This window comes from Sus scrofa, chromosome 8 (genome assembly GCF_000003025.6).
Source record: "Sus scrofa isolate TJ Tabasco breed Duroc chromosome 8, Sscrofa11.1, whole genome shotgun sequence".
NCBI lineage: Eukaryota > Metazoa > Chordata > Mammalia > Artiodactyla > Suidae > Sus > Sus scrofa.
In genome coordinates, this window is record NC_010450.4 from 86271580 (window position 1) to 86287677 (window position 16098).

At 43.5% G+C, this 16098-nt stretch overlaps 1 protein-coding gene across 1 annotated transcript in view; it reads left to right on the forward strand.

Annotated features, from left to right (window-relative positions):
* RNF150 (ring finger protein 150) overlaps positions 1 to 16098 on the forward strand; it is a 242481-nt gene that overhangs the window by 183642 nt on the left and 42741 nt on the right. Inside the window, 2 exon segments of the mRNA XM_021101554.1 lie at positions 3343 to 3439; positions 11338 to 11548. Of these exon segments, the coding sequence (XP_020957213.1) occupies positions 3343 to 3439; positions 11338 to 11548 (308 nt within the window).

Genomic DNA, 16098 nt, shown 5'->3' on the forward strand with positions numbered 1-16098 from the left:
TATATATATATATAGAGAGAGAGAGAGAGAGAGAGAGAGAGAGAAAGAGAGAGAGAGAAATAATCATATATATGTAACTTCTCACATGAGGAGCTAAATTTGGAAAACTAAGACTTGCTTAAGATCAAGGAACAGAAGACAGTGACCCAAGAGTGTGGTCTTTCAATGGCCTTTTCCACTTTAGTTCCCAAGGGACCCCTGAAGGCCTGCAATACCACCTTGAAGGAAGGGACCTTGTCTTATCTTTGCACCCAGTTCCTAGCACAGAACAGAATGGAATAAGGGGTGACGTGGCTAGCACTTTATTTTAGGAAGGTAAATCTGGCAAGGATGAGTGGGATGGAAAGAACAGGGAATGATTGGTGGCATTGCAGAGCAGTTTACGTGGTATTACAATAACACCGAAAAAGAAAGGAGTTAATGAGATCATGAACAAGGGGGCGGCATGGAGAAAAGCAAAGATGCAATGAAGGTGAAAGAGATTCGGAAAGAGTGAGTCTGTGTGTAGGGAGTGAGGAGTGCCAGGTCCTTGGATAAATATTCATGGAGCAAATACTTCAGAGCATCATCTATGTGCCAAGATCTATTCTAGATACTGGGAATACAACAGTGAATAGAGCTTATGTTCTTATTGGAGGATGTACGAGGCAGGGTTCTCCAGAGAGCCACCATATTCCACTATGTATTCTCAAAGGATTGCCTCATCTGATTGTAGGTGCTGACGAGCCTGAAATCTGCAGGGCAGGCCTTCAGGCTGGAAACACTGAGCAGGGGTTGATGCTGCCATCTCAAGGCAGGGTTTTTTCTTCCTCAGGGAAACTTCAGTTTTTGCTCATAAGGCTCTTCAACTGATTAGATCAGGCCCACCCAGATTGTTTAAACTAACCTCCTTTATTTAAAGTCAACTGATTATATGGGGTTCCTGTTGTGGCACAGCGGAAACGAATCCAACTAGGAACCATGATGTTGCAGGTTCGATCCCTGGTCTCGCTCAGTGGGTTAAGGATCTGGGATTGCCATGAGCCATGATGTAGGTTAAAGACACAGCTTGGTTCACGAGTTTCTGTGGCTCTGGCGTTGGCCAGCGGCTACAGCTCTGATTCAACCCTTAGCCTGGGAACCTCCATATGCCGCGAATGTGGCCCTAAAAAGCAAAACTAAATAAATAAGAATAAAGTCAACTGATTGTAGACATTAATCACATCTACAGAATACCATAAATTAGTGTTTGATTGAATAAATGGTTCCGTAGCCTACAAACTAACACATAAAACTAACCCTTACAGAGGCGATGTCAGAATGACCAGTGCAAAGAGAGAAATCACTCAGGGTATAAGAACTGACTTCTGTAGGAGAGAGACTTGGGGAAACCTTCTCTGTGGGCATAGATAGGTCTTCATCTCAGAGATGAGGCAGATGAGACTGCAGGATATTAAGTGACTTATTTAGGCTAAAACAGCTGAAGATTGACCCTGCGGTCTGTCTTTCTGACTCTACTATTTGCGCAGGAAACACAACAGAGCCTACATCTCAGGAATGGTCAAAAGGACCAGAATGTTTGATTCCCCCCACACACACCCCCCCCAGAAGGAACACTAGCGAGTGAGAATATTTTGATTTTGAACTTGTTTTCTGAATGTGGAGCCTGAACTTAAAGAGGTCGATTATTATTTTGGGGTGAGGGGTGCAGAGGACACTTCATCCAGCGTCAGCTTCTCCCTCATGCTGCTGCACAGGGGCTGGTCTTCTCCCCAGGGCACAACTCAGGGCTTTTGTACCAGCCGGTCATTCTGCCCGGAAGACTGGGTTTGGGTAGCCCTCAGGTCTGAGCTTGGGCACCTCATCAGGGAAACTTCCTCTGTGCATCCAAACTAGGATACATCTCCCAGTTACAAGCTCCCTGTCAACTCTGTGTCCTTCCAATGTGATACTTAGCCCTGTTACCATTAGGTAGTTTATTTATATTTTATTATTTTACTGGTGTCTCCCTCTCCCATTATACTCCCGAAGGGAAGGAGCCAAATCCGTATGATGCTGATTTCCCAGTGAGGGGCACAGTCCTTGGCTGATACTCCTTGTCAGATGGATGCATGGATAAAGGAATGAATGAATGTGATCCATACCTTCTAACAGTAAACCTGTAGGGCATGCTGAACAGTCATCTGGAAATACATGACACATCCAGGGGGCTCCTCCCCTTTTCCTCATCCCCAGTGCCATCATATCCTATACACAGCTAACCCCGTCCTTGGCACGTGGATTCCTGTCTATGTGCACTTCAGAGGTGGCACTTCCTGAACTCATCTCTAATTTGTGGCATCCTTTGGAAGCATTTGAGCCTAAAGCCTTCTAAACACAAAGAAAACTGTAGAGCTGTTAGAACAATAGAAGACAGAAGTGAGGGAAGAGAGGGAAAGATTCCAGGAATAGCACAGCACGGAGGAGAGAGCGTTGGGCAAGGATAGTGTGTCCTCAGGACACCCTTGAACTTAAGACAGACGGTTCTCTCTCTTCTTGCCCCAGGCAGGACCTTCTGACTGCTTCTGCCTGGGATCTGGAGTCTTGTGAGAAGACAGATTTCTGACTCATGCAGTCCCGGACCCCTCTGAGGGGTTCTTATGAGCCAAGTTGAGAGGAAGTTTCGTTAGGAACCCCCACTCCCGCGCCTACGAAATGCCCCCGTTCTCCTGCCACTCGGAGCGAGGCTCCTGAGGGCTGGTGTGTGAGACAGCAGTAGCGTTGGGCACATCAGCTGTACAAACGGTAAAGCTTCCAGTCCCTTTCCCTCTGGCTTCCAGTCCCTTTCCCTCTGGCTTCTGACAGCCATCAGGCATAACAATTTAAAATGTCCCTTGTGCTGTGAAATGCTTCCGGGAGTTCTTCTGCCCTTTTGCGTGAGACCCCAGATATCGACGGAAGTGAGGCTTTATTTTGCAGTTGTCTTCCAACTGTGAGAGAAAGAAATTCTGGATTGATTTAAAGGTAGCAACTCTCAGGTTATCCTGAAAGATCTGTGCATGTTTCCCCACTTGCCTTCTTTCCATTAAATGTTCTTCCTGGCCAGAAAGAGAGAAATGTCACTCTTTCTACATTCTCTACATTTTCTGAAACGTGGGAGACTCAGCTGCGAATCATAGAGGACCCTCCTGGGATTCAGACAGATGTTGATGTATCACCACAGGGTTGTGCAGGAAGCGCTTTGGCCCAGGTGTTCGGAGCTTTAGGTCCGAGTCTTGGATCTGCCACTAAGCAGTGGGTGACCTTGGACAAGGCTCTGGGCTGTAGTGGACTAGGTGGTCTCCGCAGTTACCACCGCACTAAGATGTATGGTTCTCATTGCAGGCATCTTTTCCACAAGTCCTGTGTTGACCCCTGGCTTCTAGACCATCGCACCTGTCCCATGTGCAAGATGAACATTCTTAAAGCCCTAGGGATCCCGGTAAGCACAGCCCAGCCTCCAGCCTCGTAATGTCTGTCTTTCTGCATTACCCGCAAAGCAGGGAGGAAACATCAAACCTGGATTTTCTGTGTCTCCTTAGTCCCACAGCAGAGGCGTCATCTAGTGAGAGCCTTCCCACATCTCAACACGTTCCTCCTCTCACTTTTTCTCAGTCTGAGCACCTCTCACCATGACCATTGTATTTGTCCGTGAGTTGAGACGCCACCCCCAGCAGCTCTAAGCTCCCCTCCTGGGCCACAGTGTGTGAGCAGGTGGGGTACTGGCAGGGGCCTCCTGGGGCAGCCGTACATCAATGACCTCCTGTTCTTGGCCCTGCATTGTCCTCGAGCAGACCCGCACCCCTCATTTCTGGACATTGCCCCTCAATCACCCGGCTTCCAGAGGAAAACGCACTCTCCCAGCAAGGGGAGGGGAGGCCAGCTGCTGGAAATCTGGCTCAGGGCCTCTGCTGAACTCAGATCTCTGTGGAGAACTTGAGCAAAAGCAGGAAACCAGAGCCAGAACCACTTGATTCTAGTGCTACCGTGAGGCTGGCGCCCTCAGATATGTGTTTTATCAAATTTAGTCTCTCCCCCAACGCAAAGAGAGTCCTCCCCACCCGCCCAGCTGGCCGGCCTGATGCTCCAGGGAAAGACTTTGCCAGAACCAGACCAAGCAGAGGCCACAGGCTACGTTAGTGAGTGACCAGCTGCTGTGATGAGGGCAGGAAGCAAGCCAGGCCACCCGATCGGCGGGCCACAGAGAGAGATGAGGGAAAAACACAGGCACTGTCTGAAAGAAGCCCGACAAACAGGATACAGAGACCTGCCTCCCCTGCCCCCCTCACTTTGCTACCACCTCCCTCTTGTCACTCCTCATGACTAATGGCAAAGAATAAATAGAATATTTAAAGTCCTAAGATGTCACTGCAGAAGAAAGGATCAGATCAGATATCAAAGGCTTTCTTTAATGCCAAAGGACTAATTATCCGGGAAGATCAGAGTGACTGTTCGAGAGAACACACCTGCAGGTCATGGGTTGGCTGAATTTTCTACCCCGTTCCAGCTGCCTCCATGCCAGCTGTGTGCTGATGTTTTGCAGTCGATACACCAAACACAAATCAACTCGTGTGACTATAGCTTTGAGCTAGCTTTTGAGAAGCAACGCATTCTATTCTGAGACTGGAGTTGTAAATACGTACTACACTCAAGGTGAAAATCAATGACAGTGAACATGAAACCTTAGTAAAAAAACCCGATATCTCGATCAGATATAGTGACTTAGAAAATTAAACTCAGTGTTTTCTTTTTTTTTTTTTTTTTTTTTTTTTTTTTTTTTTTTTTTTTTTGTCTTTTGTCTTTTTAGGGCCACACCCTTGGCCTATGGAAGTTCCCAGGCTAGGGGTCTAATCCGAGCTGTAGCTGCTGGCCTACGCCAGAGCCACAGCAACACCAGATCTGAGCCACATCTGCGACCTACACCACAGCCCACAGGAACACCGGATCTTTAACCCACTGAGGGAGGCCAGGAATCAAACCCACAACCTCATGGTTCCTGCACCATGACAGAAACTCCTAAACTCAGTGTTTTCACATTTCACATTTCTGGCTCTAACTGGTTCTTACCAGGGAGGAGGAAAATGTATGTACCTACGAGTGCTTGTGTGTGTGTGTGTGTGTGTGTGTGTGTGTGTGTGTGTGTGTCAGATTGGTTTCCAAAATCTTTTTTTTGTTGTTGTTTTTTTGCCATTTCTAGGGCCGCTCCTGCGGCATATGGAGATTCCCAGGCTAGGGGTCTAATCGGAGCTGTAGCTGCCAGCCTATGCCAGAGCCACAGCAACGCAGGATCCGAGCCTCGTCTTCGATCTACACCACAGCTCATGGCAACGTCAGACCCTTAACCCACTGAGCAAGGTCAGGATCGAACCCACAACCTCATGGTTCCTAGTCGGATTCATTAACCACTGAGCCACGACAGGAACTCCCTGGTTTCCAAAATCTTTAGCATGCCTACAATTAAAGATCGACAGTCATACCATTTAACCTCATTCCTATTGCTTAGGATATCTTCAAAACTCCCAATTGTCGATCCCTGTTCTCTGTGGTCCAGACAATGAAACCAAACTACCCCAGGGGTTGAATTTTGTGCTAAATAGCATTTGAGTCCAGACTTTCCTGGGGAGGTAGAACTTCTCCAAACTCTACTTGTAAATGACTCAAGAATACAGCTAGTAACTGTTTTTAAAAGAGAATTATTGGGTGTCTTTTTCACTGACTTCCAAAACAAATAACATTTTGCCTTTAAGCAGCTGGGCATCCTGGCCATGGTTTGATGCCTAGATAGGAACTTTTCTTAGCACTCTTGACTTCCAGAAAAATAAATAAACATCAGAAGCATCTTTGGATTTCAGCCAGGATTTTTTTTTTTTCTGGCCATGCCCACATCTTATAGAAGTTCCTGGGCCAGGGATCGAACCTGAGCCACAGCAGCAGCCCAAGCCATTGCAGAGACAACGCTGACTCCTTAACCCACTGCACCACAAGGGAGTTCCTTACCAAGGATTCTTAAAGGCCAGCTGAACAGGAATGTGACATGCACCCACTCTCACCCCAGGGAGAAGAGCACCATCTGTGAAGAAGGCAGGTGCAGAGGCTGCTTCTCAATGAAGCGCTGAGGCATATGGCGGCAGCTCATGCCTTCCTGAGTCTTTTCTGGTTTTGTCCTAGAGGATGGAGTCTGGATCTGGGCAGACCTCTGGGTGGCACTCTGCTCCTCCTTTCACCATTGGGTAACACCATGCCTAAATCATACCAAAGAGAGGATATTTTTACTCCATTCCTCTAACTGTCCATGTAAACGGACAGGCCTTCTCGGTTAGAAAACTGTGACCCTCTTCCTGCAACTCAAAGAAACCGTTTTACAATTTCCCCAAACCCCTTTAACCCCATTCCTTCTTAATCAAAGAAACTGAAAAGAGCCTGTCAGTCCCTTGTAACTGGTGCCTGTTGGTCCTTAGTCCCCGTATCCTTGACTCATGCCAACAGCTCAGTAAGTGTTTGTGGCACTGTCACCCTTCAGAGGGCGAAGGCTGCCAGTCACCGAATTGCTAAAATTCACCCTGATCCTCCTTTGAACGTTGTCAACTCACCAAAGACTCAGTTATAATCCTGATCCACTAAATTGTCCAAACACAGGTTCTTGTGTCCCATTTGGGTCATCATTTGGCTGTTTTTAACTGAATAGCCCTGGGCCTGCCCATGCTGAGAGGCACATGAAAAGAAGGGGAAAGCTAAGAGCTGGGGCCATTTTCATTTTGTAAGTGGATTTCTCCACAATGAGCTGAAGAATAAGAGCACAATCGCGGATTGTGAAATTCCCACTCAGTGGTGTCTTTTTCCATTATATTTTGCCAAGAGAAATAACATACTGAACGGAAAGGGGTCAGGGGAGCCCTTTATCATCAGAGTTTTTTCATCCCTTTGTCTGCACTCAAGCGCCTCACCCTCTGTCCTCTTCAGTCGGGTCTGGGGGTGTCTTTGTAGGATGACAGGCCATCGGTAAGCTCCTGTAAGGGACCACATGACACGGGCTTTCTTATCCCAGCAAACACTTTTCCTGATTGCTATTATTCCGGTATGAATAGGATGGTTGTTAACAAATAGAAAATCCCAGGTAGCTGTTGGATTTTTCACATCCCTAACTCTTTAGCAGTTGCTTTATTTGAAGAGTTTCCCTGCCAACCTGAATTTGAATCCCTATATGGGGTTCACACCCAGATGCTGCTTGACCTTGTCTAGAAAACATTATGACTGTAATTTCTCTTAAGACTATATGTATATATATCAGGTTTCTTTTCAAAATATTATTCTATTTGAGGAACCATGTTGAGCAATATAAACTGTGAGGTTCTGTAAGGTTGTCTATTAAACAGTATTTCTAAGCCGGATTCGTCATGCCTGCTCCACTAACCATCTCCCTGAGCTCACTCGCTCTTTCTCTTTTCCTCTCCCTGCTCAGTTAAAGACACAACACTGTCCATGAAGTAAAAACAAACACTGTGCATAAACATTAATAAAATAAAGGCATAAAAAGAGAAAAGAAAGAAAGCACAAACCAGATCCATAAGCGAAGTCAACATTTTGAGAAATATGTCCATTATTATTGCATTTACAGTTGCATTCAGACGTTTATGGCTCAAAGAACACCCAGCACTGTATCCATCTGGGGAAATCTTTTCCTTCCTGATACCCACAAAGAGTTGGTTCTGCTTACGAGCCTCTTTACCAAGTGCAGGAAAGCAAAAGAAATTATGTTTTCTTCTGCCTTCCTAGGTTCTACAGCTGGGCCCTGTAAAACAGACCCTAAAAGACAGATTAACAGGAGAAAATCAGACAGCCGTTTGTGAACACATCCATTCTGCATGCACCTAGGAGCACTTGGTGATGAATGACTCAAAGGGCTGGTCAGAAATTGGGCTTATTTAGAATCTTCCAAAAAGGGCCATACATTTTTAGAGAATGGGAGAGGACTTCGAGTTTCCAGGACAGCAAATCATGGGAAGGTAAAGACATGGCAAAACCAGGGGCAGATACAGGCATGTTAGGTGTATGACAGGTTCCATGTTGGTGTCCACTTCCCGTCGCTGGTGATAAGAATGTTCTTTTCTTCCTGTTACAAATTTCTATTCTGCTTTTAGGCAAATAGGGGAGGACAGAGAGCTTTTCTTTACCCACTTCTCCAATGTTTCAGCTAAAAACAATCCTATGCTACCGTAGCATATATTGGGGTAACATATTCTGCTTCCCTTCAATGGGTAGCACAGAAATTGAGTTTTTAGAGTATTTTCTCAAATCTTTTTTTAATTGGTCTAGGATCTGGGCAGATGCTAACATCAAAAGTTTTCAGAGCAGTGAATTGAGACTCAGATAAAATTTTCAAATCGACATTTACTGAGCACTTAAAAATTGTCAGGCATTGTGTGAGGGTGTGGAATTCAAGATCAATATAGTTGATTCACTTTAAAAAGCTTATGTTAGAGTTCCTATTGTGGCTCAGCAGGTTAAAAACCCTACAAAGTGTCCATGAGGATTCAGGTTTGATCCCTGGCCTTTCTCAGTGGGTTAAGGATCCAGTGTTGACACAAGCTGCTGTGCAGGTCATAGATGCCACTTGGATCTAGCATTGCTGTGGGTGTGGCGTAGGCTGGCAGCTATAGCTCTGATTCCACCCCTAGCCTGGAAACTTCCATATGCAATGGGTGCAGAACTAAAAAAAAAAAAAAAAAAAAGCTTGTGTCTTACTAGTATGTAGAATCTATGTGGAACAGAAACAGGGAACAGATATTGGGAGTTGCTGGAGGCAGGGGTTGGGGGTAAGTGACATGGATGAGGTGATAGAAAGGTGCAAACTTCCAGGTGTAAGTCAAATAAGTTATGAGGATGTAAGGCACAGCATGGTTAGTTAACCATGGTTAGTATAGTTAACAAATACTATTATATATTTGAAAGTTGCTGCAAGAGTAGATCTTAAAAGTTCTCATCACAAGAAAAAAAACTCTGTAACCGTGTGAGGTAATGGATATTAACTAAATTGACTGTGGTGATCATTTTGCAATAGATACATATATCAGATCATTCTGTTGTACACCTTAAACTAATACACTAAGTCCATCAGGTATATCAATTATATCTCAATAAAACTGGAATTTTTAAAAAAAAAAAAAGCTTGTGGATTAGTAGAGTGAGTCAGACACAGTAACAAGTGACCATAACAGAGTGGGAGAAGGGTTAAAAGAGTTACAGCATCAAAGATGATGGCCTGGGAGGAGCACTGCTTAGAAAAGGGACATTTGGCCTGGGAATTGAAGGATGATTAGGAGTTCACCAGAGTTAGTTTGAGACCTTGGGATGAGAGTGGAAGGGGATAAAGTCATCGCAAGTAGAAGAACAGCAGATGCTAAAGCCCCGAGACAGAGAATATATGGTGTATTCTGTGTGCTTCCAGAGGCTGAAGGTCAGGCCAGAAAAACAGGCTGGGGTCAGACTGTATAGTGCCTGTTTTGCTCTACTAAGGAGCTTGTAATTCATTCTTTAGGAGAAAATCAGACCTACGTTTTTTAAAAAGAGTCCTCATGTTAGAAAGAGGAGAATGCAGCATGCCAGGGCAGAAGCTAGAGGGACATTGAGAGACTAGTAATGGGTGAGAAATGTTCAGAGCGTACCTGCTCACGTCCAATATCTCAGTCAGTAAATCTGGTGTATTGGTCATTCAGGGAGTTGACTTTGGACACCTCAAATTTCGGTGCATTGGCTCACTGCCAATCGAGAGGGGAAAAGGAGAAGAAAGTAAAGGGAATACAGGGGGGAAGGGGGTGGGTAGAATTTGAGGGTTTTGTGGGATGATGGAGATTTCCAGCTGACTGTTGAAAACACAAGTGTGGGGCTCAGGAAACTGACTTAAGAGAGGAAATCGAGGGCGGGAGTCCTGCTATTGGCATTTCTTGCTCTGGGCTCCCCGTGAGTCCAGGAGTTGCACATTTTCTCTTTTAATCAACTTGGAACACCGTGTAGGCATTGTGATGTTAATTCAGTCAGTGTCCACCCAGAATTGTGCCACCTGGATCTGCACCCTCTGGGAGAGCAAAGCCATGTAATTATGAATAAAGTTGATGTTCAGACTGGAGCACAAAAATTGATTAATAGCTATTCTTCGTCCTCCTCAGGACCACCTCTCTCCATCCCCCACCTTTTTAAAATAATTTTTGAGTTTGGGCAGAGGTGGAACAGCTGAAAATCATTTCGTAAAAGCTGTTGGTGGAAAAGATACCAGTATATTCGGTGCCACTTCAGACAGCACAACTAAGACCAAAGGGGAAAACTGTGAAGTGGCCCAATAGAGAATAGTCTAACAAACTTGGCCAACTGGCTGCAAAGCTGAACTCCTCCCCCCGCCCCCCGCCGCATTTCTGTTTTCCCAGTGGAGCTGTGAGGAGTATTGGGGTGGGGGAAGAGTCGTATAATGGGTGGGTGATGAAACTGGATACTCTCGCCCTTGTTTTCTGATTCTAAGATTTTAATTTAGAGGATTTTTTTTTTATGGTTGCACTTCACCCAAGGCATATGGAAGTTCCCTGGCGAGGGATTAAATCCAAGCCACAGTGGTGACCTACAAACTACCTTGCAGCTATGGCAATGCCAGATCCCTTTTAACCCCCATTGCCAGGCCGGGGATCAAACCCATGCCTCTGAAGTCACCCAAGCCACTGCAGTCAGGTTCTTAACCCACTGCGCCACAGCAGGAACTCTCTCTCTAACTTAGAGGATTTGACAAATGTGTAAGCGGTTGCATGTTATGTAAATAGGGATATTTCTACAGCTAGTTTTTTGGCTTATGTTTAACAACAAAAACAACAAAATAGCCTCACTCTGTGTGGGAGTGTATATATGTGTATGTGTGTATGTATGAAGAGCAATTCACGAGTCATCAGTGGCTCTCCCTCCTCTCCTGTCATCAGTCTATTTGCAAACAATGCATGGGTCTTTGGGGATAATTATTGGCTGTCAGCTACTTCCTAGATGAAGAGTAAACACTATATACATAAGGAAGAGCTGTCATTGTAATAAATCTCATGTTATTCCCCTGTGTAATTATATTAATGTATGGATGTTGCTACTCCTAGAATTAAACCCTTGCATCTAGATCTAAATGGAACCTTTGGAAAGAAAATTTTGGAAGATGTTTTCATGTTAATTTCAGGAGCTATAGGCTGAATGTCTTTAAATAAAGTGATTCAGGAGAAAATAGCAAAGAACTTGGTTTTCCATTGGGGCCAAATATTTAGGCTGTAGACATCTCATCTCTAACTTGATAACATATAGGTCCTTTTCTACCCCTGTCAGCCAAATGCCGACTGCATGGACGACTTGCCCACCGACTTCGAGGGATCTCTGGGAGGTCCGCCAACCAACCAGATCACAGGTGCAAGCGACACGACCGTAAATGAAAGTTCGGTCACTTTGGACCCTGCTGTCCGGACTGTGGGAGCCTTGCAGGTGGTCCAGGATACAGATCCTGCCCCACAGGAGGGAGAAATCATCTTCACCACCAACAGTAAGTTCTGCTGGGCCATGTGCCAGGGCCATATTCCAAAGAGCTGTTGCCTCGCCCTATTGGAAAAAGGCACTTGTCCTCAAGATGAAAATGAAGTTATGTGAGTGTAACATGGTCGGGCTAAATAGTCATATGCTTCAGGTCTTGATTCAGCAGGGCAGACGGCAGAGCTGGCTGTGTGTTCTGCCCACCCACACACTGACGCCAAGGCACGGCACACACCCCTGGGGTCCCAGAAGCAGGTCCCAGGTGTGGCTGTTGCCTCTGAGAGTGGAGGCCAGGTGAGAAGAGCAAATGCAGAGATTGTTTAGCGAGAGTGGGATAGAGCACTGCCCCATTCATTCATGTATATGTGCAAGTGTATGCGTGTGCATGTGTGCACGCTCGTGTGTATGCACACGCGAGCTTGAGCTCTTCTGATCAAGCTCGCAGTGTGAGCTGGTCTGGACTGTGTGCAGTGAGCTGGTCTGGACTGTGTGCAGGAGGGTGCCTCCCACCCCATTGCTACAAAACTCATATGCAAAAGGCACCCTTTAGATGGGTGTTCTTGCAGTACCACGTAACTCCTCTGCCTGATGATATACTGAAATATCTTTGGTGTTTCTTTCCCATCTTTTGCATAGATGCAAACTAAATGCTATTCTGTTTGGTGGTAGTTATAAAAATATTAAAATAGCTATGTTAGCATACAATTGAAGATAAAACCTAAAGTATTTACTCTTCAGTCTAATAGAGAAAAGATAAAAGTGCCAGGAGTTCTAAGAAAATCAGCATGCAGATTACCTTAGGTTGAAGGTTACAAGGGTGGATGGATACTACAGTTTTCAAATAAGGTGTATTTTTCCCCTTGATAGAAGTAACCTATTCACTGTAGAAAATTTGGAAATGTAACAAAGCAGATGAAAGCATGTTGGGATATCTCCTTTCAAGTTGACCTCTTTTTCGCATATCTGTAATGTGTATACAATTTAAAAAACTATTTACGCTGAAATTGAAAGGTGCATTTTTCTAATGAAAAAACGTAACAGTCCTCATTGTTGAAAGATTGAAAGATGAAGAAAAGAATGCAAAAGGATTCAAAATCACTACGTACCCCCAGTACCCAGAAATAATCACCCTTAACATTTTGGTGTATTTCCTGATAATCTTTTTTTAAATTGAAGTAGAGTTGATTTATAATGTATCAATTTCCACTGTATAGCAAAGTGATACAGTTATACCTATGTATGTATACACTCTTTGTTGTATTCTTTTCCATTATGGTTTATTATAGAACACTGAACATAATAGAGCTTTGAATAGTAGTTCTCTGTGCTATACAGTAGGGCCTTATTGTTTATCTCCTCCACGTGTAATAACTTAAATCTGCTAACCCCAGTCTTCCTCTGCATCCCTCCCCAAACTCCCTCCCCCTTAGCACCAAGTCGGCTCTACTTGTCCATGAGTCTGTTTCTGTTTCATGATAACCTTTTGATATAGTTAAACAATAACCGTAAGAGTAAACATTCACTACTGTAATCAAAGAACTTTCGCAGGACCTTGACAGTAACTTCAAAAAGACTGTGGTAGGGAGTTCCCGTCACGGCTCGGTGGTTAGCAAGCCCGACTAGTATCCATGAGGTCGCAGGTTCGATCCCTGGCCTCGCTCACTGGGTTAGGAATCCGGCATTGCTGTGAGCTGTGGTGTAGGTTCCGAATGCAGCTCAGATCCTGTGTTGCTGTGGCTGTGGTGTAGGCCAGCAGCTGCAGCTGTGATTCAGCCCCAAGCCTGGGAAACTCCATATGCCATGAGAGTGGCCCTAAAAAGGCAAAAGACAAATAAAATTAAAAATAAAATAAAATCTTAAAAAAAAAAAAAAAGAAAAAAAAGAATGTGGTGATAAATATCTGCCCATGCAGAGTTTATTAGATTTGGGTAAAGTATGGGTTTTAACGTGACTTTTAAAGGCATAAGGACCTCGATATTGAAACATTGACTATTAAACATTAAAAAGTCCTTAAATAGGAATTTCCATTGAGGCTGAGCAGGTTAAAAACCAGACTCTTGTCCATGAAGATTTGGGTTCAATCCCTAGCCTCATTCAGTGGGTTAAGGATCCAGCGTTGCCTCAAGCTGTGGCATAGGTCGCAGATGCAGCTCAGATCTGGCATTGCCATGGCTGTGGCATAGGCCTCAGCTGCAGCTCCAATCCCACCCCTATCCTGGGAACTTCTATATGCTCCAAGTGCAGCCCTAAAAAGGAAGAAAATTCCTTAAATATGGATTTTGATCTATTTCTTTTGAAGGTCTGGAGTGGTACTGACTAATAATATAATGCAAGCCATAAAAAGCAATTTTAATTTTTCAAAAGCCACACTAAAATAATAATAATAATAATAATTTGGTCAAGTTCATTTTAATAATATGTTTTATTGAACACAATAAATAGTTTACCTTCCTTTTTTATACTAACTCTTCAAAATCCGGTGTGTATTTTATGCTTAGAGCACTTCTCAAATTAGATTAACCCCATTTCAAGTGTTCAAAAGGCTGCACGTGGCCAATGGCTGCCATAATACAGAATTCAGATTTCGAATCCTTAAATTTAGCACTATAAGAGCCTTAAAGATCATTTACTCTTTACCATGATAAACTTCTGATTTTTACCATATGAAAATTTTGACCCAGAGGAGTAGGTAAGTGGCTAGCTAAGGTCAACCGATAAATTCTCTTTTCAGAGAACAGGACTGTCCTATAATCTTTCCATTTGTTGGGCATCTTCAGTTGCCATCAGGTGTATCACCACCAGTGGTCTAAGTAAAGTATATTAGAAAGGCCTGATAGGAGTTCCCGTTGTGGCGCAGTCGTTAACGAATCCGACTAGGAACCATGAGGTTTTGGGTTCGAATCCCTGGCCTTGCTCAGTGGGTTAAGGATCTGGCGTTGCCTTCAGCTGTGGTGTAGGTCACAGATGCGGCTCGGATCCCGCGTTGCTGTGGCTCTGGTGTAGGCTGGCAGCTGCAGCTCCAATTCGACCCCTAGCCTGGGAACCTCCATATGCCGCAGGAGTGGCCCAAGAAATGGCAAAAAGACAAAAAGACAAAAAAAAAAAAAAAAAAAAAAGGCCTGATAAAATTTTGCCAGCAGTTCAAAAACATTTAAGGCATAAACCTTTTTTGAGCCCATAAAAAGAACCAAATTAAAAATGGATCCTATTTCTTGCAATAAAATGATTGTTTGATTTTCAAGGGAAGATAGGTTATCTGTTAGATTCTTTATCTTGAAAAATGGCTGCATACTTCAGCCATCCCAGGAAAACCCAGATGGTAAATGAAATGGAGTGTTTATGAGTTAAAGTACATCCAAAAATGAAATAGGAAATTAATGTCTGTATCCATATAATTCATAATCCCAAACAGTTTTGGCTAAAATAGACTCAGAGTGTTTAGGTTTATAGCAGACATTCCGTAGATGTCAACTGAATGACCTGAGATGCAAATGTCTTACCTAAGCTTGAAGCAGGGGGCTTCTGTTCACAACACAAGGAAAAATGCTGGGTCATTTCAGAGCATTTCAGAGGAAGGTCTTGATAAAGATGAAAGACAAAAGATGTGATACTCCATCTATAATCTGAAGACTGATGCTGTATATTAATATGGTTAAAGATATCAGCATCTTAATACAGAAACTGAATTTTTCTATAAGATACTTTTCTTAGACCATTTCTTTCTTTTTTTAACTTGAAGTATAGTTGATTTACAGTGTTTCAGGAATAAACAAAGTGACTTAGTGTCATATATATATGTATATGTATGTATATATATATATATATATCTTGTTAAGATTCTTTTCCATTATAAGCTATTACCAGATATAGTTCCCTGTGCAATAGAGTAGGTCCTTGTTGTTTATCTCTTTTATATATAGTAGTGTGTATCTGTTAATCCCAAACTCCTAATTTATCCCTCTCCCCTTTTTGGTAACCATAAATCTGCTTTCTATATCTATGAGTCTATTTCTGTTTAAATAGGTTCTTTTATGTCATTTTTTAGATTCCACATATAAGTGATAGCATATGATATTTTAGACCATTTATTCTGATAAGTTTTATATATTGGGATTTAATAATATTCCAAACATAAACATTCTAATTAGATGTTAATGGTTCATACCACTGAGCAAATGGCTGTAGATTCCTTAAGGAGAAAATTCTTTGCTCTGTACAGCTTTATAAACTGCCTAGTGCCCCAACTCAAATTATCAACAAGGGAACAGACATGGACGCATGAATAAATAAGTGAAAACGATTCGGGTTCTCATCAGCAATTTTCTAATGCAATCAAGAAATGCAGGTGGCACGAAGAGTATAATTGGGATACGATATTGCTGCAAATCACAAAAAAACCCATTGGAGGTTGGACTCCACTTTTTTCCTGCATTGTCCTTTCCTACCTCACCTCTCTAAAGACCCAGGAAATTACTAGAACATGAAGAAATGACAGTAGCTAACAAGTACCTAACCCCAACTACGTACCAGGCACCCTCTTAAGCTGTTTACATATATTAGCTC